The sequence below is a fragment of the Pan troglodytes genome, chromosome 10 (genome assembly GCF_028858775.2).
Source record: "Pan troglodytes isolate AG18354 chromosome 10, NHGRI_mPanTro3-v2.0_pri, whole genome shotgun sequence".
Taxonomy (NCBI): domain Eukaryota; kingdom Metazoa; phylum Chordata; class Mammalia; order Primates; family Hominidae; genus Pan; species Pan troglodytes.
The window spans coordinates 47,770,722-47,794,370 of NC_072408.2; the positions used below are offsets into that span (position 1 = coordinate 47,770,722).

General features: G+C 38.0%; 1 protein-coding gene and 1 non-coding gene across 18 annotated transcripts in view; one reads left to right on the forward strand and one right to left on the reverse strand.

Annotated features, from left to right (window-relative positions):
* SENP1 (SUMO specific peptidase 1) overlaps positions 1 to 23,649 on the forward strand; it is a 62,406-nt gene that overhangs the window by 24,139 nt on the left and 14,618 nt on the right. For 11 of the 17 annotated variants that reach the window (XM_016923542.4, XM_054664319.2, XM_016923544.3 and 8 more), the window contains 7 exons: positions 7,237 to 7,340; positions 7,423 to 7,706; positions 10,304 to 10,358; positions 15,071 to 15,109; positions 16,356 to 16,440; positions 16,816 to 16,971; positions 18,192 to 18,323. In XM_016923542.4, coding sequence (XP_016779031.1) covers positions 7,237 to 7,340; positions 7,423 to 7,706; positions 10,304 to 10,358; positions 15,071 to 15,109; positions 16,356 to 16,440; positions 16,816 to 16,971; positions 18,192 to 18,323 — 855 coding nt within the window. The remainder of the gene's footprint in view (positions 1 to 7,236; positions 7,341 to 7,422; positions 7,707 to 10,303; positions 10,359 to 15,070; positions 15,110 to 16,355; positions 16,441 to 16,815; positions 16,972 to 18,191; positions 18,324 to 23,649) is intronic. The other 6 variants (XM_063786741.1, XM_063786742.1, XM_063786735.1 and 3 more) reach the window with 1 other exon arrangement.
* On the reverse strand, positions 631 to 740 carry LOC112205062 (U6 spliceosomal RNA). The gene has a single exon (XR_002938927.1). It is a non-coding gene; the product is annotated as a U6 spliceosomal RNA (small nuclear RNA).

Consider the following 23,649-nt stretch of genomic DNA (forward strand, 5'->3'; position numbering starts at 1 on the left):
AAAAATTAGCCGGGCGTGGTGGCGGGCGCCTGTAAGTCCTAGCTACTCGGGAGGCTGAGGCAGGAGAATGGCGTGAACCCAGGAGGCAGAGCTTGCAGTGAGCCGAAATCGCGCCACTGCACTCCAGCCTGGGTGACAGAGTGAGAAGCCGTCTCAACAACAACAACAACAAAAGTTTGTATTGAATCTAAAACATTTGGCTGGGCATGGTGGCTCATGTACAATCCCAGCACTTTGGGAAGCAAAAGCAGGAGGATTGCTTGAGGCCAGGAGTTTGAGACCAGCCTAGGCAACATAGTGAGATCCTGTCTCTACAAAAAAAAATTAGCTGGGTGTGGTGGCAGGTGGCTGTAGTTCCACCTACTCAGGAGGCTGAAGCAGGAAGATCGTTTGAGCCCAGGATTTCAAGGCTACGGTCAGCTGTGATTGTGCCACTGCACTGCAGCCTGGGTGACAGAGCAAGACACTGTCTCAAAAAAAAAAAAAAACGAAAAAACACCAACATTCAAGTGGAGGGTGGCAGAACTAGTAAGTCATTTAGCAGGGCAAGGGATAGACAAGAAACTGGCAACATTTGCCTTTGATGACAAAGCTGGACAACAATGATGAAAAGGAGATTTTTTTTAACAAAAAAATTTTTTTTGACATTACACAAATTTTCATGTCATCCTTGTACAGGGGCCATGCTAATCTTCTCTATATAGTTCCAGTCTTAGTATATGTGCTCCTAAAGTGAGCCCAAGATTTATTTTTCATTATACCTTTTATGCTATTGAATTTTATATTTACATTATTTTATGCATAAATAATTACTGGAGTTGTGGGGTTTATGATTATGCTGGATTCTAGACAGCCTAAGGGGTGCATTGAGACTTTGTGGAGGAGACAACAGCAGCATGACAGCTGGGTACAGGGCTCCTAACCCTCCCCTGCCCCATGTTTCTGTTGCTCAGGCTCACCAGGATCCTTTAATTCTGTGTTCATTGTAAGTTTGCCATTCACCCACCAGCTCTGTGGACCACTCAGCCTTCCTTCTTTTGCCTCCTCTGCCAGCCTGAGGACTGGGGGTTGCTTGGGCAATTTTACCCTTCCAAACAGCCCTCCAGGCCACAGGTTGGGTCAGTGGAGAACATGAAGGTGGAGTTCTCCTTCCTCCTGTAGTGCAAAGAAGATGCTAAGAATCTATTCTATGAAATGAGTGATGCAGGAAATTTGCCTGTTTTTAGTTCTGTATTCTCCTAATATGAAAGTCAAGCCACCTGTACTACTATATGGCTTACAGAATAAGCCATATAACATGAATAATACAAAATATTGGGCCAAACTTTATTATCAGACTTTCAACAAATTTATTTAGATGTTTATTTTTGGATATTACAAATAATTCGGATATAATACTTTTTAACCCTGGGACTAAATTTACTGATGGGAACTTACAAACTGGATGAAAAGTCACTTTCCGTGAAACGTTGGGATCCTCAGCAGAGGTACATTTGGTTATGTTAAAGGAAGATGTATTAACCTTAATGCCAGATTTGTCCATCAACTTCAGGAATATGAAGTCTTCTACAAAATTAACAATTAAGATGATGTCACCACTGCACTGCTCAGTCTTACAACAGAGGTTTGAAGAGAACACGTGAAGAAGAATTTAGAAATATGCAAGTAGTGGCTGTGCAGAATGGCTGATGCTCAAGAGGCAACATCAAAAAGCTGTGCTATTCAGTAGGGTAACCGCTAGCCACAAGCACTGTTTAAATTAATTCGAATTCAAATTGAAAATTTAGTTACTCAGTGACACTAGCCACATTTTAAGTATTCATTAGCCACATGTGGCTAGTGGCTACCATATTGGACAGGGCAAATATAGAACATTTCTATTACTACAGAAATTTCTGTTAGATAATGCTGTTATAGAGGATATAAAGTTCTGTTTGGAAAAGAGAAAATACTTGTGACAATAAAAATGTAAAATGGCAAAAACACAGGTAGTTTCAGTTACATGTTGCTTCTAGACATGCTTCTTTGCAAATTATTGAGCAACATTTTAAGATACTGGACTTTTGTAATAGGTGACAGTGATGGTTTTATACTTTTCTTAGAAATGCTTTACAGTGTTGTCGTAAGTCAAGCATTTGGGACTCAGAAAATTATTGAAATTTGCACTTTGCATATTTTATATGGTATAAAGTTATTACTTTAAACAAAATGAAAATTAGGAGTATTATTTATAAAGTTATTGGTGGTAATTTATAAAAAAACAGTTTACTAGTGTCCTAAAAATTATTTTGTGCTCTCTATTAAAGTTTTATAATTTTATAGTTCTTTTATGATGGAGCCTTTTATAGAAACATCACCTAACTACAGGACTCTGTCCCTTTTAAAAAATACAATTCAGCACCTTAATTAATTATTTTTATACTTCAAAACACTCGTCTTAGTGTTTTCTCAGGTTTTAAAATGTAACATTAGCTAGCTTCTTTAACTTTATCATGCTATGCAATTATTGCTTCCTTTACTCTTAAGATCCTAATTTTCTTTTTTTATTTGAGACGGAGTTTTGTTCTCTTGCCCCAGCTGGAGTGCAGTGGCGCGATCTCGGCTCACTGCAACCTCCGTCTCCTGGGTTCAAGCGATTCTCCTGCCTCAGCCTCCTGAGTAGCTGGGACTACAGGCGGGCAGCACCGTGCCCGGCTAATTTTTTGTATTTTCAGTAGAGACGGAGTTTCACCATGTTAGCCAGGATGGTCTCGATCTACTGACTTCATGATCCACCTGCCTCGGCCTCCCAAAGTGCTGGTATTACAGGCTTGAGCCACCGTGCCCAGCCCCTAATTTTCTTATTCAGTAAAGAACAGTTAGGGCTTTCTTTAATTTTAATTTTTTTTTTAATTTTATGAAATAGAGTCTCAGTGTGTCACCCAGGCTGGAATGCAGTGGCGCAATCACAGCTCACTGCCGCCTCAACTTCCTGGCTCAAGTGATTCTCCCTCTTTTGCCTTCTGAGTAGCTGCAACTACAGGCACATGCTAATATGCAGCTAATTTTTAAAAATTTTTTGTGTAGAGACAGGGTCTCACTTTGTTGCCCAGGCTGGTCTCAAACTCCTAGGCTCAAGTGATCCTCTGCCTTGGCTTCCCAAAGAGTTGGGATTATAGGAGTGAGCCACTGTGTTTAACAACAACAACAACAAAAACAGTTTAACAAGTAATTTACAGAGAAAGATGTTTTCTTTTACTGATAGTACCAGATGGTCCAAAAAAGAATTTTGTTTAAAGTTTTAGGTAACTTTCATTTTGGCAAAGCCAAAAAAGTTACATGTGTTCTTTTGGGAAAGGAAGAAATAAGATTGTCAGTTAGCTGGGCGTGGTGGCGGGTGCCTGTAATCCCAGCTACTCAGGAGGCTGAGGCAGGAGAATTGCTTGAACCCGGGAGGCGGAGGTTGCAGTGAGCCAAGATCGCGCCACTGCACTCCAGCCTGGGCGACAGAGCAAGACTCTGTCTCAAAAAAAAAAAGAAATAAGATTGTCACTTTTACTGACAACATGATCTTATATATAGAAAACCCTACAGACTCCACCAAAGAACTGTTCAAACTATTAAATGAATACAGTGTATGTGTATGTGTGAATATATATGTGTATATATGTGTGTGTATATGTATATATGTGTATGTGTGTGTATATATATGTGTGTGTGTGTGTATATATATATATATAAAATCCTACAGACTCCACCAAAAAACTATTAAATGAATACAGTATAGTTGTAGGATACAAAATCAACACACAGAAATTAGTAGTATTTCTATGCACTGTTAACAATGAACTATGCAAAAAAGAAGCCAAGAGAACAATCCCATTTACAATAGTTACAAAAAAACCAATCAAATTTAACCAAGGAAGTAAAAGACCTACATACTGAAAAACATACAATGTTGAAAGAAATTGAAGATACAATTAAATGGAAAGCTATTCTGTGCTCATGGATTGGAAGAATTAATATTGTTTAAATGGCCATACTACTCAAAGCACTCTCCAGATTCACTGCAATCCCTATCAAAATTCCAATGTTATTTTTCATAGAAAAAAATACTAAAATTCATATGAAACCACATAAATCCCTGAATAGCCAAGGCAATTATGAGCAGAAAGAACAAAAAAGAAGCTACCACACTAGCTTATTTCAAACTATACTACCAAGCTATAGTAATTAAAACAGCATGGTATTGGAAATAGACATCAGCCAATGAAACAGAATAGAGAACTTAGAAATGAACCCGTTATGCCTGTCGTGGGGTGGGGGGAGTGGGGAGGAATAGCATTAGGAGATATACCTAATGTAAATGATGAGTTAATGGGTGCAGCATACCAACATGGCACATGTATACATATGTAACAAACCTGCATGTTGTGTACATGTACCCTAGAACTTAAAGTATGATGAAAAAAAAAGTGAACCCGTTATATAGCTAGTTGACTGATTTTTGACAAAGGTGCTAGGACTACAGAAAGGGAAAGGACAGTCTCTTCACTAAATGGTGTTGGGAAAATTATATTTCCATATGTAGAAGAATGAAATTAGGTCCTTATCTCATACCATATGCAAAAATCAACTAAAAATGGAATAAAGACTTTAAGACTAGAAACTCTAAAACTGCTAGAAGAAAACAGGAAAAACTACACGACAGTGGTCTTGGCACTGATTTTTTTGGATTTGCACGCAAAGTCATAGGCAACAAAAGCAGAAGTAGGCACATGGGAGTACATCAAACTAAAAAGCAAAGGAAACAATTAACAGTGTGCAGAGACAACCTACAGATTGGGAGAAAATATTTGCATCCATTCTATAAGGGGTTGATATTCAAAATATATAAGGAGCTCAACTCAATACCAAGAAAACAAAACTGTTAAAACATAGGCAAGACATTATCCTAGGCAAACTGATGCAGAAACAAAACCAAATGCTGCATGTTCTCACTTATAAGTGGGAGCTAAACATTGGGTACAAATGGACATAAAGATGGGAATAGTAGACACTGGGGACTACAAGATGGGATGGTGGAAGGAGACCAAGTGTTAAACTACAAATTGGTGGCTGGGCTCCGTGGCTCACGCCTTTAATCCCAGCACTTTGGGAGGCCGAGGCAGGCAGATCACGAGGTCAGGAGATCGAGACCATTGTGGCCAACATGGTGAAACCCCGTCTCTACTAAAAATAAAAAAAAAAAATTGGCTGGGCGTGGTGGCGCACACCTGTAGTTCCAGCTACTAGGGAGGCTGAAGCAGGAGAATTGCTTGAACCAGGGAGGTGGAAGTTGCAGTGAGTAGAGATCGTGCCACTGCACTCCAGCCTGGTGACAGAGTGAGACTCCGTCTCAAAAAAAAAAAAAAAAAAAACTACATATTGGGTGCTGTGGCTCATGCCTGTAATCCCAGCACTTTGGGAGGCCAAGGTGGGCGGATCACTTGAGGTTAGGAGTTCGAGACCAGCCTGGCCAACATGGTGAAACCCTGTCTCTACTAAAAATTAAAAAAAAAAAATTAGCTCTGTGTGGTGGCGTGCACCTGTAGTCCCAGCTAGTCCAGAGGCTGAGGCAGGAGAATCACTTGAACCTAGGAGGTGGAGGTTGCAGTGAGCCGATATGGCGCACCTGCACTCCAGCCTGGGCTGGTCAGGAGATCGAGACTATCCTGGCTAACATGGTGAAACCCCGTCTCTACTAAAAACACAAAAAATTAGCTGGGCGTGGTGGCGGGCGCCTGTAGTCCCAGCACATATCGAAATATCACAGTACGAGATGGTGCTAACACTGACATAATGTTTAAAATTATGTTTTGAGGATTGGTGGTTGTATTAAACTGTATATAAGATTAAAAATAAATTGCCAGGGCATATTACTAAGTGCTAGTGAACATAGCCCATTGAGTCAGGGGACTTGTATAGAACTGATGCTTTACCAGAGTTGTAAGTCCTTATATAATCTGGTTCTGTGTCAGGTGATCTCATTTCTTCCTACTCTTCTGATTCACATGGACCTTACTATTTTTGGAATGCATTAAGCACCTTCCTCTCTCAGGGCTTTGCATGTGTTGTTCCTCTATTTGGAATATTCTTTTATATATTTCTAGGACTGACTTCTTCTCTTGGCTTTAGGTTTCTGCTGAAATATCACTTTTTTTTAGAGAAATCTTACCTGTTCCTGCTGCTCTCCTTCCATCACTTTCCATTCTCTTACCCTTTAATTTTCTGCATACTACCTGACTGGGTTTTTGTTTGATTCCTTTCACTGCAATATAATCTCCACAAGGGCAGGAACTTTATTTTTTTCGATGCATTCATTATCTTTAGTGACTGGAGCATAGTAGGTGTTCATGTCAATGAATGAATGTTAGGAAGTATATGGTTTTCACTAAATGTAGTATTGGGTCTTACAGGAAAAATAAATAAATGTTGGAGATGAATATTGTCTCTGGAAAGTACCTGCACTTAAATAAAATAGGAAACTGTTGGCAAGATACTCCACTCTGATTTTGACTAGTCTGGTTACTTCCTTGTGATTTTTCTAACAGGTTTCAGGAGTCAAGGGATTTGTTGGAATCCTAATTTAGAGGCCCTTTATTTCTGGGACTCTTTTTTGACTCAGAAGTGATTACCTGCTGGCTTTCTGGTTTTATAGCCTATAGCTCCTCTGCACTATTATTTAAATATATGTTCCATAATTTTTCAAAGTATATTATCTGGTATTTACTCAACCTGTCTTTTACACACTTGATAATTTTTGTTTTGTTTTGTTTTGTTTTGTTTTGTTTTTTGAGACAGAGTCTTGCTCTGCCCCCAGGCTGGAGTGTAGTGGCACCATCTTGGCTCACTGCAACCTTCGCCTTCCAGGTTCAAGTGATTATCCTGCCTCAGTCTCCCCAGTAGCTGGGACCACAGGCATGTGCCACTACAGCCAGTTGGTTTTTTTTTTTAAGTTTTCTTTTGTAGAGTTGGGGTCTCACTATGTTGACTGGGCTGGTTTTGAACTTCTGGCCTCAAATGATCCTCCCCGCTTGTCCTCCCAAAGTGCTGGAATTACAGGCATGAGCCACTGTGTTAGGCCCATAATTCTTAATTATCTTAAGGAGTCTGCCTGAGCTTTGGCAGAGCTAGGATTCCGTTTACATGCTAGTTTGAGAAATACTTGCCTTATTGGATGTGTTTAAACTGTTTTTTTTGTTTGTTTTCTTATAGACAGTTCAAGAAGAAGAAAGAGAGATTTACAGACAGCTGCTACAGATGGTCACAGGGAAACAGTTTACTATAGCCAAACCCACCACACATTTTCCTTTACACCTGTGAGTCACAGAAGCATATTTCAGATGAATTTAATTCTACAATTTATTACTTGATATTGAAACAATATTCTTCTCTTGCTAGGTCTCGATGTCTTAGTTCCAGTAAAAATACTTTGAAAGACTCACTGTTTAAAAATGGAAACTCTTGTGCATCTCAGATCATTGGCTCTGATACTTCATCATCTGGATCTGCCAGCATTTTAACTAACCAGGAACAGCTGTCCCACAGTGTATATTCCCTATCTTCTTATACCCCAGATGTTGCATTTGGATCCAAAGATTCTGGTACTCTTCATCATCCCCATCATCACCACTCTGTTCCACATCAGCCAGATAACTTATCAGCTTCAAATACACAATCTGAAGGTAAACATGGTATCATATAACTACATTTTTAGTCCTAATAGCCAATTAACTGTTCATTAGCTCATTACAGGCAACATTGTAATATACATATAAATAAATGAGCATACCGAATCTGAAAATATGAAGTCCGAAATGTTCCAAAATCTGAAACTTTTTGAATACCAACATGATACTCAGGAAATGCTCAGTGGAGCATTTGGGATTTTGGATGTTTGGATTTGGGATGCTCAAATTGTATAATGCAAATATTCAAAAGTCCAAAAAATCCAAAATTTGAAACTCCTGGTCCCAACCATTTTGGATAAGGGATACTGAACTTGTAAGACATGTACTTACATACTTTAAATACATATGATTCAGTTAACCATGCTGTGAGTAAACTAAACCCACAAATAGGATATTCTTTTTTTCTTACCTCGAGATGCAAATGATTTGATACATTTTATTTAAACAATTAACTTCCTAAGTAGAGGCTAGAGTCAAAGTATATATACTCAGCCCAATTGCTTCAGCACTTTCTCTGTTTCTATGACTTTACAGTGGTAAGTAAGAATTCTGAAGTTGTAGGAGTTTTGAAACATCAGATAAATATTGAAGCTTAAGTACTTAGGTTTGTGCATTTTAGAATGATTGTCAGCATTGGAAGCAAAAAGTTTTCTACGTAACTTTCAACTAACTGAAATATTCACTCTCTTTGCATTCCAGTTAATTAAGGTTTTGTCGTGATAGGTTTGTTTCCTTAATTTCCCCCTTCTTTAGGTATGTATTATGTATCAATTTATGGTATGTACTTAGGTATGTAACTTAAAACAAGTTATAGGTTAAATGGTTAAACATCAGGGATTTTTTGATAGATGGAGCACTAGTCTTTCCCCTCCTTTCTCAGGTTGTTTGAGTTTTTTTTTTTAATCTACTTGTACTTTGTGAAAATTCTCACTCAGGATTAAACTTTTTGGTAGCATCATTGTATAGCTACACATATCCATGAAGACTCTTGTTATATTTTGTGAGGTGATGTACTGAGAACTGTAAAGGAAAAAAAAAAGCCAAAAAACCCAAACTCCTTTAACCTCAGAAACATACATTGTGTTGCAGATACTTAGATACAACTAAGATGAAACAAATACACTACATTGCACTGTTTAATTACTTTCCTTGTACCATGTAATAAATACTCTGAGGTTCTAATGACAGCACTTTAGAAGAACATGATTCCTGCCTTTGAGTAGTATTCAACAGAGAAAATACATAATAGAATGATAAAATTTGTACTTTTTAGACACCTCCTGGGGTGCTGTTTCCTTCCCTGTCCCCCTTCCCTCCTTCTTCCAGTTTCTTTCCCTCTTCCATTCCCCCACCCCTTCTTTCACCTAATTCAGTCGCATTGTAGATCATGAACTACAGTAGTTCCCCCTTATCTGTGGGGGGAGGATATGTTCCAAGACCCGCTCCCCACCAGTGGATGCTTGAAACCATGGAGAGTATACTATATATACCATACCCTATATACATCATGTTTTTTCCTATACATACATACTAATGATTATAAATTAGGTGCAGTAAGAGATCAACAATAACTAATAACAAAAATTATAACAATATACTGTAATGAAGATGTTACTTTTTTCTTATTAAATCAAAAACTTTCACCTTTTCACTTAAAGGAAGTAGTGTTTTTTGTTTTTGTTTTTGTTTGTTTTTGAGACTGAGTGTCACTCTGTTGCTCAGGCTGGAGTACAGTGGGACCACCTTGGTTCACTGCAACCTCGCATGTCCTGGGTTCAAGCGATTCTGCTGCCTCAGCCTCCTGAGTAGCTGGGATTACAGGTGTGAGCCATTATGCCCAGCTAATTTTTGTATTCTTAGCAGAGACAGGTTTCACCATGTTGGCCAGGCTGGGGAAGCACTTTTTACGGCTTCTCTTTGGCATACCTGAATTGCCAACATCATTACTTTTGCCTTTTGGGGACATTATTAAGTAAGGGTTACTGAACACAAGCACTGCTATACTGAGACAGTCAATTGGATGACTGAGGTGACTACTAAATGACAGGTGGTGCATACAACATGGATATGCTGGACAAAGGGATGATTTCATGCCTGAAATAGAGCTGGATAGAGATTTTTATCACATTACTTGGAATGGCATGCAATTTAAAATTTACTAATTATTTCTGGAATTTTCCATTTAATATATTTGGACCGCAGTTAACTATGCATAACTGAAACCATAGAAACCAAAATTGCAGATAGAGGACTACCATGAAGACTTTTAAGGAATCCTGCCATGTTCTTGTTCTCCTGAAACAGACAGGAAGCACAGGGAGCAAGTGCAGCCTAGGAGGAAATTCTGAAGGGCAAATATGTTTGTTATTTCCCAGGGACTTTCTTATTTGTGAAGCAAATTCTTCACTAAGACCTATTTCTGTTCTCAGTGACAATGGACTTGCCTCTCTCTCTCTCCCATCTAACCTTTGTTCTTATGTTATTTTTGTGGAAATAAAATATAGCAAAGTATGGGAACTTAAACTAAGATATCTAGAAAGTATAACTTTGTGGAGTTTTATTACTAATGAAATGCTCTTGTGTTTCTTTAGGATCAGACTCTGTGATTTTACTGAAAGTGAAAGATTCCCAGACTCCAACTCCCAGGTAAAGTTTGGAAAAAGCTTGTTCTTTATTAATTAATTAATTTATCTTTTTGAGACGGAGTCTCGCTCTGTTGCCCAGGCTGGAGTGTAGTGGCGCGATCTTGGTTCACTGCAACCTCCACCTCCCTGGTTCAAGCAATTCTTCTGCCTCAGCCTCCCGAGTAGCTAGGATTACAGGTGCCCGCCACCACGCCCAGCTAATTTTTGTATTTTTAGTAGAGATGGGGTTTTGCTGTGTTGGCCAGGCTGGTCTCGAACTCCTGACCTCAAGTGATCCACCTGCCTCGGCCTCCCAAAGTGCTGGGATTACAGGCGTGAGCCACCATGCCTGGCCTAAAAGTTTCTTCTTAACATATTGTTTTCCCTTTCTTTAATCACAGCTTTTTCACTAAAAGTTACATAATGTAAAACTACCTCAATTCAGACCTTTCTCACGTATTACTTGAATTATTTTAGTGGCTTTATAATTGTTCTTCCTTCAGCCTCTATTTTGTTCTTCATTCCGTCTTCCACCATACCATGTTCTTGAAACAATTTTTCTGCCTTGCTCTTTTTTCATTTGTTTTTGTTTTTGTTTTTGTTTTTGTTTTTGTTTTGAGACAGGGTCTTGCTCTGTCACCCAGGCAAGAGTGCAGTGGCACAACCATGGCTCACTGGAGCTTTGAACTCCTGGGCTCAAGTGATCCTCTTGCCTCAGCTGGGACCACAGATGCATGCCACCATACTTGGCTAACTTTTAAATTTTTCTTTTGTAGAGACGGGATCTTGCTATGTTGACCAGGCTGGTTTTGTACTCCTAGCCTCAAGCGATCCTCCTAACTTGGCCTTCCAAAGTGCTGGGATCGTAGGTGTGAGCCACTGCACCCGGCCTGCTGTGTTCTTTAGTCCATCTTCCATGCTGCAATCAGAGTGATCTTTCAGAATTCATGTCTGATCATACATTAAAGGGGTTTAATGATTATTTGTTAACCTCCTTCAAGGGTGGTTTATCAGACATTGAATTAAGCTCAGGCTCCTTACTATGGTATACAAAGCACTTCTTTCACAAGCCTCACTTTCTCACTTTAACAAATATTTACTGAGAGCCTACTGTGTGCCAGGTACTAGTATAAATATTGAGGATAATAGGGAACAATGTGAAGTCCCTATTCTCAAGGAGCTTGCATTCTACTTGAGGGGAAGGACGAAGGACAATGTGAAGTCCCTATGCTCAAGGAGCTTGCATTCTACTTGAGGGGAAGGATAAACAAATGTATATGCCTTGTGATAAGTGCTATGAAGAAAATTGAAGCAGGGTAATATATAGAGTACGATTGGGAGGATACTATTTGTATAGGGTGGTCCTGGAAAGTCTCTGATAAAGTGACTTGAGCAGAGACATGATGGAGGTAAGAGGGAGCCATATGGAAATATGGGACTCTTTCATGTGTTTTTATAAGCTGGACTATTTTCAGTTTGTAAATACAATAAGCATTTCTTACCTTCACATTCAGTGTTCTTTTTGCCTGGAATGTCCTCCGTACCTCAACTTTGTCTGTCAGTAGTGTTTTATCTTTTAGGTCTCAACTCACATGTGAACTTCTGCATGAAACTTTACTTATCTGGAGGTATCAAATACTTCTTCCTCTGTAATACAGTAATAGTAATCCATAGTAATCATTACTATGATTGCTATGCCTTTGCCATATATGGCTTTGGGAATTCAATTGCTAGGATGAGAATAATATCAGTTTTCCGTTGAGAAGATTAAGGGTAATGAAATATTCTTTCTCATCTCAGTTCCCCTACTTCTTTGCAGCTCCCCATATGTTCTAAGCTTTAAATATTTCTTAAAATTCTCTATTTGTTAAGTCTTTTGGGGAGACTTCATAGTTTGGATTCTTTATTTCTTACATCTTTTTTGGAGTCAGATCTGCCTTCTGATCTTGGGTTGGAAAAGGCTTCATGTAGCTTTGGACAAGTTACTCTTATGAACCTCAGTTTCCTTATCAATAAAATGCCAGTATTGATACCTTACACTTAATTGTGAAGATTAACTTACAGATAAAACACTTATTTTTATAAGTGCTTCACATGAAATGCCACAAGATGCATGCAACTTTCTTGGGAAGAAGTTGATCTCTCAGGTAAAGAGTTGATCTCAGTTCCTTAATGGTTCTTTACTAAGACTGCCTTTCCTTTACGGAGGATTTCCCCTAGTGATGACTAAAGAATGAGATGGCAGGAGAAATGGTCTGTTGGGTAAGGCTGTTTGAGCGATGCTCTTTGTCAAAGTTGGTGCCTACTCTGCTGAGGCTTGGTTTATTGGCTCTCTACTCTTAATTCTCCACTACTGCCTCTCAGTTAAGTTCCAGTAATGAAGATCTGCTTTTATTTCCCAGAATATGCTATGCTGTGTCATACCTCTTTGCCTTTATACATTCTGATCCTTCTGTCTGGATGTCCCTTTCTCTCTCTGTCTACTTGGTAAGCTCTTATTTTGCTTTCTTTTCTTTCTTTCTTTTTTTTTTTTTTTTTTTGTGACAGAGTCTTGCTCTATCATCCAGGCTGGAGTGCAGTGGCACAATCTCTGCTCACTGCAACCTCCGCCTCCTGGGTTCAAGTGATTCTTGTGCCTTACCCTCCAGGGTAGCTGGGATTACAGGCATACGCCACCACACCCAGCTAATTTTTGTATTTTTAGTGGAGATTGGGTTTCACCATGTTGGCCAAGCTGGTCTCGAACTCCTGACCTCCGGTGTTCCACCCACCTCAGCCTCCCAAAGTGCTGGGATTACAGGCATGAGCCACTGTGCCTGGCCTTAATTTTGCTTTTCAAAATCTCATCCAGGTGTTATTTTTTTTTCTCAGAAGATTTCTTTGACTTTGCCAGATAATGTTAGTTTTTCCCTCCATCCTTCTACCTTCTTTGTTACTAATACTTTTGTATCTGTCACCCATTGCTGGTCATAGTGCTTGGCATATGATGGGTGCTCAGTAAATAAATCTTTGTTAAACAAATGAATTTCCTAGATAGCCTGAAGTGCTCTCTTGAGTAGCCCAAGTACTTATTCCTCCCCCGCTTTTTTTTAATGCTTTGATCTATTGAAAGGCACAGTCGAAAGAACACAGTCTTTGGAATTGGACAGATAAGATTTCTAATCCTAGCCTTTCAAGAGAAATTATCTTTTTGAACCTCCTTTTTCATTTCTGTATAGTATGAGTAATAATTCTTTTTTATATATTATGTTGAGGTTTAAATAGTATAGGGATTTTCATTAGGCTTAACTAATACATAAAACATCTAGAGCAGAGTTTTACATGTAGAGCACTAAGTATGTGCTCAAAAACATTTGCAGTTATTATTACTATATGCCTCAATTATATGAGAAATAATGCATCTCTTTGGAAAAGCAGATTTTCCCTGCATTTTGTTTTCCGGAGCCAGTGGATACCTTGATCCATTGAAGAAAACTGCTTGTCCCTACATTACTTGTTTATTCAAGAAATACTATATGGCTGGGCATGGTGGCTCATGCCTGTAATCCTAGCACTTTGGGAAGGCCAAGGTGGATGGATCACCTGAGGTCGTGAGTTCGAGACCAGCCTGGCCAACATGGTGAAACCTCGTCTCTACTAAAATAAAAATAAAAAAAAGAAAAAATTAGCCAGGTGTGGTGGCGGGTGCCTGTAATCCCAGCTACTCAGGAGGCTGAGGCAGGAGAATCTCTTGAACCCGAGAGGTGGAGGTTGCAGTGAGCCGAGATTGTGCCACAGTACTCCAGCCTGGGCAACAGAGTGAGAGTCAAAAAACAAACAAACAAAAAAACACTAAATGCCTACTATGTGCCAAGCACTATTCTAGTTGCAGAGGATTTTTTTTTTTTTTTAAGAGACAGAGTCTCACTATGTTGCCCAGGCTGGTCTTGAACTCTTAGCTCAAGCAATTCTCCCACCTCAGCGTCCTAAAGCACTGGGATTACAGGAATGAGCCACCATGCCTGGCCTCTGATCCAGGTCTCTTAACTCCCAATTTGATGCTCTGTTTACTTGTTCTCTATATTTAATAGTTTTCTTTGGAAAAGTGTTCACTCTTCTTCTTTGTGTTTCTGTGATAGATCCTGCCTAGTTAGGAGTTTGGAGATAAGGAAGTTTGAGAAAAACAAGAGGCTCTAGGACAATTAATCATGCCTGTGGCTCTGCTCAGCATATCACTTGGGTTGTCAGCAAGAGCCACATGGACCTAGAATTGGCCTGTCATCTTTGGAAGGAAGTTGTGTTGCTGATTCTCAGCTTTGGCTCATTGGCTTGTTAGCCATTTGATGTAGATTATTTTGTGTGTGGGGATTTTTAATAAATCTTTCAATCTGAGTCATTTGGGAAGAGCAATGTTCTAGCTTAATGTATTATTTTGAGAAGTGATGTCCTCTTTCACGTAATGTTGGTCTCATGCAAGTAGGGAGCTATGCCAAATGTAGTATCTCTGCTGAACTTTGGGTCACCTTTTTAACTAATATGTATCCATATGATTTTAACTAATATGTATGCATAAGGATTGTGTCTCCTTAATTCCTAGTTACAATTATTTTATGTCATTTAGATTCCTTTTACTTATTCCATACTTGTAAAGCACTCATATAAACAATTTAAATGATTGTTTTTATTGATGAAAATATTTTAATTTTCTCATAAGCCTCCTGCTCATTTGTCAAATTTTTCTTTTCCTACCCATAGTTCTACTTTCTTCCAGGCAGAGCTGTGGATCAAAGAATTGTAAGTTATTTTTGGTATCATCTTTCCTTCTCAATCACTTCATTTTTAGTTAGAAGAAATCAAACAATTAGCTAATCATCCTGCTTATTTTTTGCCAATAAGAAGTACCTGTTTAGGCTGGGCGCGGTGGCTCACGCCTGTAATTCCAGCATTTTGGGAGGCTGAGGCAGGTGGATCATCTGAGGTCAGGAGTTCAAGACCAGCCTGGCCTTCATGGTGAAATCTCATCTCTACTAAAAATACAAAAATTGGCTGGGCATGGTGGCACGCGCCTGTAATCCTAGCTACTTGGAAGGCTGAGGCGGGAGGATTGCTTGAACCTGGGAGGTGGAGGTTGCAGTGAGCCGAGATCACGCCACTGCACTCCAGCCTGGGCAACAGAGTAAGACTCCATCTCAAAAAAAAAAAAAAAGAAGTGCCTGTTTATACTTTTAAGTTGTTGGGTTTTCAAAATCTTGTTGGAGTTGGAACATTTCTATACTTACGTTTATTAAATCTATAACAATTGTTGAAGCTAAATTAAATTGGAAAAATAGAGTTAGCTATTATATAATAGGGAAAATAAATGATCCTATTTTGGCATTTGTAAAACTAATTTATTGAATAATTCATATTTCTGGACTTTGCAAAATCACTGAAAGCATTTAGTCTCACTTAAGGAACTTAAGTTATCCAAACCCCTCGGTCTCGGTAATTTTTTAAAAATCTATCAAAAATGTAGTATTTGAATTAAACTTCAGTGATATCTTATATTCGTTTCTCCTTTAGGGTTCAATCCCATTTTTGGATTTCCAGACTGAAGTTTCGCTTTCACTATAATCTTAAAAGCATGTTAAGAAAAGAACTGTGTGTTTACAAATGTTAACAAGTCATCTGTTCACATTTAGCAGCACACTGATATTTTTAGTAATTTCAGTAAAAATAGGTCGGGTGCAATGGCTCACATCTGTAATCCTAGCACTTTGAGAGGCCAAGGTAGGGGGGTTGCTTGAGCCCAGGAGTTTGAGACTAGCCCGGGCACTGTAGTGAGACCCTATCTCTATAAAAAATAATAAGTAAAAATGGTAGAGTAATTTCAGTAACATTATGTGGTTTCACTCTATGTCTTAAAATAAGGATGATAAGTTAGTGTAAGGATTTTAGACTTTCTTTGTGAGGGTCCTGTATTTAACATTCAGTGTACATCAACAATATGTTTCATAATGAGAGTGGTCTACATTTGGTCACGTTCCTTTTCATTTTCTAGAACTAGTGTTTATGATTCTCGAGCACGAGAAAGATTGCGCCAGATTGAAGAACAGAAGGCATTGGCCTTACAGCTTCAAAACCAGGTAAAAAAGAAAATTGGAATAATATTACAAATAAATAGTACATCAAAGTAGAAACTATTTTGGAAAGTTACCCAGATTTGGGTAATTGCTGTTGTAATTCCAAGATCGTATGGTAGCATAGCATGTTATGATATGTCGTAAATGTTCTTGGTCTGTCCAGTCAGTGCTACTCATTGTACATAAGACAAATATAGATAGTCCCCTACTTGTGATGGTTTGACTAATGATTTTTTGACTTTACAAAAAAGCGAAAGCAATGGGCATTTCAGCACGCTCTTTGACTTATGACAGGTTTATTGGGACATAACCCTGTCATAAATCAAGGAACATCCACAGATTTCTTTATCCCACTTACTCTGAAGTTTTATCTTTCAGAGATTGCAGGAGCGGGAACATTCAGTACATGATTCAGTAGAACTACATCTTCGTGTACCTCTTGAAAAGGAGATTCCTGTTACTGTTGCCCAAGAAACACAAAAAAAAGGTCATAAATTAACTGATAGTGAAGATGAATTTCCTGAAATTACAGAGGTAAGTTACATACACTTAATTTCTACACTACTAAGTATTATGTTTAGAAAGAATCCCTCGGATGAGTTTCAAACATAAAAGCAATAGTGGTCAGGCACGGTGGCTCACGCCTGTAATCCCATCACTTTGGGAGACTGAAGCGGGTGGATCACTTGAGGTTAGGAGTTCGAGACCAGCCTGGCCAACATGGTAAAACCCCATCTCTACCAAAAATACAAAAATTAGCTGGGTGTGGTGGCATGCACCTGTAATCCCAGCTACACAGGAGGCTGAGGCAGGAGAATTGCTTGAACCCGGGAGGCAGAGGTTGCAGTGAGCCGAGATCATGCCACTGTACTTCAGCCTGGGTGACAGGGCAAGACTCCATCTCACATACACACACACACAAAAAGCCATAGAACACGTGTTATTTAAATTTTCTTGTATATTTCAGCTTTCGCTTATTTTATATACCAATCTGGGCTTTATTTTTAAAATATTGAAAATTTATGAAAGAACTATGGTGGCTTTTAACAGTTTCAGTGAAGAAGCATTTAATACATTTGTCTTTCATGTCATGTGCATTTTTACTTAATGCACACATACAATAGTTTGACCTCAAATTGTAAGCTGAGATTTGCTCTTTTTTTAAGTAATAAAACCCATTATAGAAAATTTGGAAAATACATGGAGGTCTGTGTACATTTTTAGATAATCCGTTTCTTTATCCATACTTCTCTTTGAAACACTACCATGTAGCTGGTGAGCATAACACACTTATTATAGTTGTACTGAATTCCATACTTTACATTTTAAAAAAAATCTCTAAGAAAGTAGTTTCTAAAAGATACTGCCTTTACTCTCTTACTACCTTTTATGAAAAATTCTGTTTCTCAGGAAGTCATTTGGACCAGAGATATAAAATATAGTTAATTTTTCTCATGTGCTTAGAAAATTTGATAGTGGAAGGTTGTTCCAGACTTTAGGAATTAATATGGAAACAAGGATCTGAATGTTGTGCTGAAAAAGAGAAGGGAGGACTAGATGAAGTGGAAAGAAGTAATCGGGGATTACTGGGAAGGAATAGAAACCAAAATGTTAGAAGTAAACTGATTAACAGTAAATTTATAAACAATCGAATGGTGATAAATATAGCCTGAGGATTATATGGGGTTTGGTGAGAAATACGGTTTTTCTGAAGCCACGCGTGTTTGATGTCTTGACACCTTTTGTTTTCTTAGGAAATGGAGAAAGAAATAAAGAATGTATTTCGTAATGGGAATCAGGATGAAATTCTCAGTGAAGCATTTCGCCTGACCATTACACGCAAAGATATTCAAACTCTAAACCATCTGAATTGGCTCAATGATGAGGTAATATTGCATCTATTTTTACATACAAATAGTAAACATTAAGTGGCAGTTAAATTAAGGCATTATCTCACTTTTTCTCAAAATGTGGTCCATGGATGACCTGCATTGGAATCATCTCTCATAGGCCTCTTCATTCTTGTAACTATGAGGGAGTGTGGTGGAGACAGGCATTTTTAACAAACATCTCAGGTGTATTTTAAAGTCTGAGAACCACTGAATTTACCTTTTCTTGTTGAAGATTTGAACATTGAAGAAGACATTCACTCATTGGTATTCTCACTCTTTAAGGCTCCTATTCTGCAGTTCATCTCTTCTGAACAAATAAGTATTAGCTGACCATGTTGCAGCATGAAGGAATACTTTGGGATTTCTTTATAGGAATCCAATTTTACTTCCCTTTCTACCTACGTTCTGCTCATTTTAGATCACTTATATTACGAATGATAAGCTTTCCAAAATAGCCTCCATTTATGTATGATATTTTTTAAATGGACATTGAAAAAGTTATATTATTATTAAATATTTGAGGTATTGGGGGAGAAGTTACGGTCTTCACCTCCTAACTCCAAGTTATTTTAAGTATATTAATTACACTACAGTTTTTAAACTGATCTGTTCCTAAGCCTAAACCTGTAGGTACCTGTTTTATTTTAGAAGGTTATTTTTACAGCAAAAGAAAACTGGGTTGGGTATCTTTTCCTAAGTACCTTCTTTGCATAAGCATCCCTGGCTAATCTGGGTATACTCAAGCTTCACAGCTGTGGAGGATTTTTAGTTTCTCAGTGTAGTAATCATTAAATATTTTAGATATCCATATCCTGTTTTTGTATGATCAAGACCTTCCAAATAATATTTGCCAATAACTATTGATCATTTACCTCATTAGTACGATTCATGTTTTATGTGTTTTATTCTTGTAATAGTCATCATATCTTTGGAAGTAGATATGATAGTTCACCATTCTGCAGACAAAGAAACAAGGCATAGAAAGATTTAAAAACTTGCAAGGTTATACAGCTAGTAAACAGCAGAGCCAAGATTAAGACCCAAGCATTGGGTCTTATCTACTATATCTTAACTACCTCAGAATCTTAAATTGGATACTGGTCTTAGGATCAGATATATAGAACTTAGGAGCCATATATCATGTCCAGGATGCTTTTTTTCTCTGGGGCCAGCCCCATTCTTTTTGCCACTGGTTGGTTTATAAGATAAAAATTTCAGAAGCTCATCACTCCCTGAATAATATCTGTGACCAAGAAATAAGGAAGGCATGGTTTGTTATTGTCTTTCTTTAGAAGAAACCCTCTTTGCCTCTTTTGGCTCAGATATTAGAACATTGGTTCAAATAATGGAAAAAAAACAGCACCAAATCAAAGGAGGAAATTAAATCAAGGATAGTTATAAGTATCCACTGATAAGTTATTTTTGATCTGTGGTCCTTTGCCATTTATTTCCTGCCATTGCTGGTGGTGAGAGGTCAGTTACTCTAAAGGGATAGTAGGCTTTAGTTTGTTGTAAATCATGGAAAACCTCCTAGAGGGCAGCAATGAGTAGGATATGAGCTGAGTTCTTGCTATTGACTGTGGCATTTACCTCAGTGAGATTCCTTACAGAGACAGCATTCATCAGGACATATTTTCCATTCCCTGGGCCCATCAGAGGCTGGATTTTTAGCAAGCTAAGTTAATGGAAATTACATTATTTTAGAGGAGATGAGAAGAAGGAAAGATTCTTTGTCTACTTTATCCCTACCACACCTAGCCATAACTTTTGTAGAAGGAGTGCATTTCTTCTCAGTTCAGAATGATGTTATCCTTGAAAATGAGTGCCAATTCACATGTCCATAATAATGATGGGAGCTATCTTAAAAAGCACCATTTTCAAAGTACCATACTTCGTAGGCTTTCAAAGTTACTGCCCTTGAGAAGCTAACATCCTGATGGAGTATTATTAGGTATCCTTAAGTATTGATACTCATTGAAGAATACTTAATTTTGGCCAGACACAGTGGGTCATGCCTATAATCCCAGCGCCTTGGATGGCTAAGGTGAGAGGATCACCTGAGGCCAGGAGTTCAAGAGCAGCCTGGGCAACATAGCAAGACCCGATCTCTACAAAAAAATTAAAAATTAGCCAGCCATGGTGGCATATGCCTGTAGTCCCAGCTGTTCAGGAGGCTGAAGCAGGAGGATTGCTTGAGTTTAGGAGTTTGAGTTTATAGTGAGCTATGATTGAGCCACTGTACTCTAGACTGGGTGACAGAGCAAGACTCTGTGTCTTCAAAAGAATACAAAACTTAATTCTGTTTCTCAGTTGTGAACTATCAGTCTTTTGCAAATGATTTGTCCTCTGTTCAATCCTCTTCTTCCCTCAAGCAGATATTTTCATTAATAATAATTTCTCTTCTTTTTCTGTTTCCTGCTTTATAAGATGTATTAAAACTTTCTCCAAAATAGGTGACTGATACATTGTTCTTATCATTTTATAAACAAAGTACCATACTTTGTAGGCTTTCAGAGTTAAAAAGGAATATAAGAGCAAGGAAGTAAAAGGAATCAGATTCAGTTTATAAGGAAAATAAAATCCAGAAATCCTATGTTTGGGATATGTATGGAAAGCCATTAGGATACCCTGTTCCTAAAAGAAGAGTGACCACAGTACCTATTCATACAATAGGTTTTAAGATTTTTTTCATAAATGGATTTCTCTATAGGTCAGTTTGGTTAAATTCTGTACAACTTCAAAGGACTAATGATTGACAGGATTAATATAATAAAACGTCTCAAAAATGGAATGTGGGAACTGGCTGCCATATAAAGAATACAAAAGGAGGCAAGAAGACTGTTACAATCAAGACACTGTAGATGGGGATTTCTATGCTGGGTCAGGAGATTAGTTACTAATAGAAATATCTAATTAAGGGAAGGGAGGATAGAGTTAAAGAGAGGAGAAATTACACTGGGAGCAGTGGCTCATGCCTGTAATCCCAACACTGAGAGGTTGAGGTGTAAGGATTGCTTGAGCCCAGGTTGTCAAGGCTGCAGTGAGTTATGATTGTGCCACTGCACTCTACTACAGGGTGAGTGACAGAACAAGACTCTGAGATCCTGTCTGTTTTTTAGAAAAAGGGGGAGAGGAAAAATTAGTTGCAAAAGTAGAAGTAGATTGAAGCAGTCAAGAAACAGAAGGAAATATTTTCAAATGGGTGTCATTATTAGAAACTATGTATTAATTCCTGGAGATTGAATTGGATGACTTCTGGAATCCCTTCCAACTTTAAGATTCTAGGTTTATTATCCTGAGTACTGCTTTAGGCTTTGTGTTTCTCTTTATGGCCAAATGGTTCTCCTTTGAGGGACTAAGGATTGTTTTAAAAGGCATCAGATAAATTTAGAAATACATGGATATAATTTAGGTATACAAGTAAATAAAACTTACTTTTGCTTCTGGTCATGATAAAGGAAACAAGATTTACCCTTTCAACTTAACTAGAAAATTAGACAAAACATGAAACAACAATTTTCAGACATTGGATAACAGGTAGTACCAGGCAGTGATCCCTGAGGAAGGGAAATAAAAGGTATGTATGCTATAATATCCCCAGCTTTCTAGGGTGGGGTGTGTGTGTTGTGAAGGAGGGACTGGTAGAGTCTGTGCAGAGGGGCTTCCCTCCAGTCTTTGGCTGAGTACCAATTTGTGCACGTATGAAAAGAAGCTACCAGAGGCTGGAGAAAGAACCACCAGAAAGAAGGAATCAGCAGTCTTAGAGCCAGCACAGGTGTCAATAGTTTATGTTCCAACCAGTTAAGAGTAGAAAAACCTCCTAAGTCACAGGGCATTGAATAGAATCTTCAGAGGGGTATTGCCTCAGAAATAGGGCAAAACTGACCCTAGAATAAAGGCTGCTCTGGACCCACCATCACAAAGCCTAAAAACAAACCTCAAAAGCCTGAAACTGATCCAAATAACCTATATCCCAGAGAAAAGCCTAACAATGTTTAAAGGAATACAACGAATTCCATCAACAACAAGGCCCAGCATAAAATTTGCAATATCCAGCATCCAACTAGAAATGACCAGACATACGCGAGGCGGGAAAGTACAATTTATGATGAGGGAGAAAAGAAACACTCAGAAATGACCAAAATAATAGAATTAGCAGACAAGGATTTTTAAAAAGTTACTATAAATATCTTCCACATATTCAAGAAGATAGAAGAAAATGGACATCATGAGGAGAGAAATGGAAGATAATTTTTAAACAAGACCGACCTTGAACTTCTAGAAATGAAAAATATATCTGAAATAAAAATACATAAGGTAGTATTAATAGATTAGACACTTCATAAGAAAAAATTCGTAAACTTGAATAGCAATAGAAACTTGAATATGAGACACACAAAAAAAGCCAAAGAAAGATATCAAGAGCATCAGTGAGCTGTGGGATTATACCAGACAGGTTAAGCATATAATTGGAGTCCCAGAAGGAAAGGTGGGGGCATAGGTGGTGTTAGAAAAAGTATTTGAAGAAATAATGATGGAAGATTTTCCAAATTTGAAAACTGAACTGACAAGTTTGAGAAGTTATCCATACCCCAAGTAGAAGAAACACCATGCTAAAATGTATAGTAATCAAGTTGCTGAAAACTGGTGATAAAAATATTAAGTGCAATGAGAAGGAAAAAGGCACATTAAGTACAGAAGAACAAAGATAGGAATAACTGTCGGAAACGATGCAGGCCAGAAGACAGTGTAGCTACATCTTTGAAGTACTGCAGAAGAAACAAATTTGTCAGTAGAAATTCTATACCCAGCAAATATATCTTTCAAAAAGTAAGGCTGTACTTTTCCAGACAAACAAATGCATCACCAACAGACCTGTACCAGAAGAAATATTACGTGTTCTTCAGGCGGAAGAAGAATATCAAATGGAAATGTCAGTCTACACAAAGGAATGAAGAGGAGTGGAATTGCTCTCATTTTTTCATACCTCTAGAAGACAGGTGACTAAGGCAGAACTAAAACAACATACTGTGGGATTTATAACATACAGAAGTAAAATATAATCACAGCACAAAGAAGGAGACAAAATGGACAAATATACTGTTGGAAGATCCTTCTACTCTACATAAAGTGGTAAAATGTTATATGAAGGAAGACTGTAAGTTAAAGCCATAGTAAATCATAGAGTAACCACAAAAAATAAAAATTAAAAGCAAGATATATTTACTAAGCCAATAATGGAGGCAAAATGGAGCTTTAAAAATACAAAAGAGTTGGAAAGAAGAAAAAAGATAAAAAGAACAAATAGAACAAATAGGAA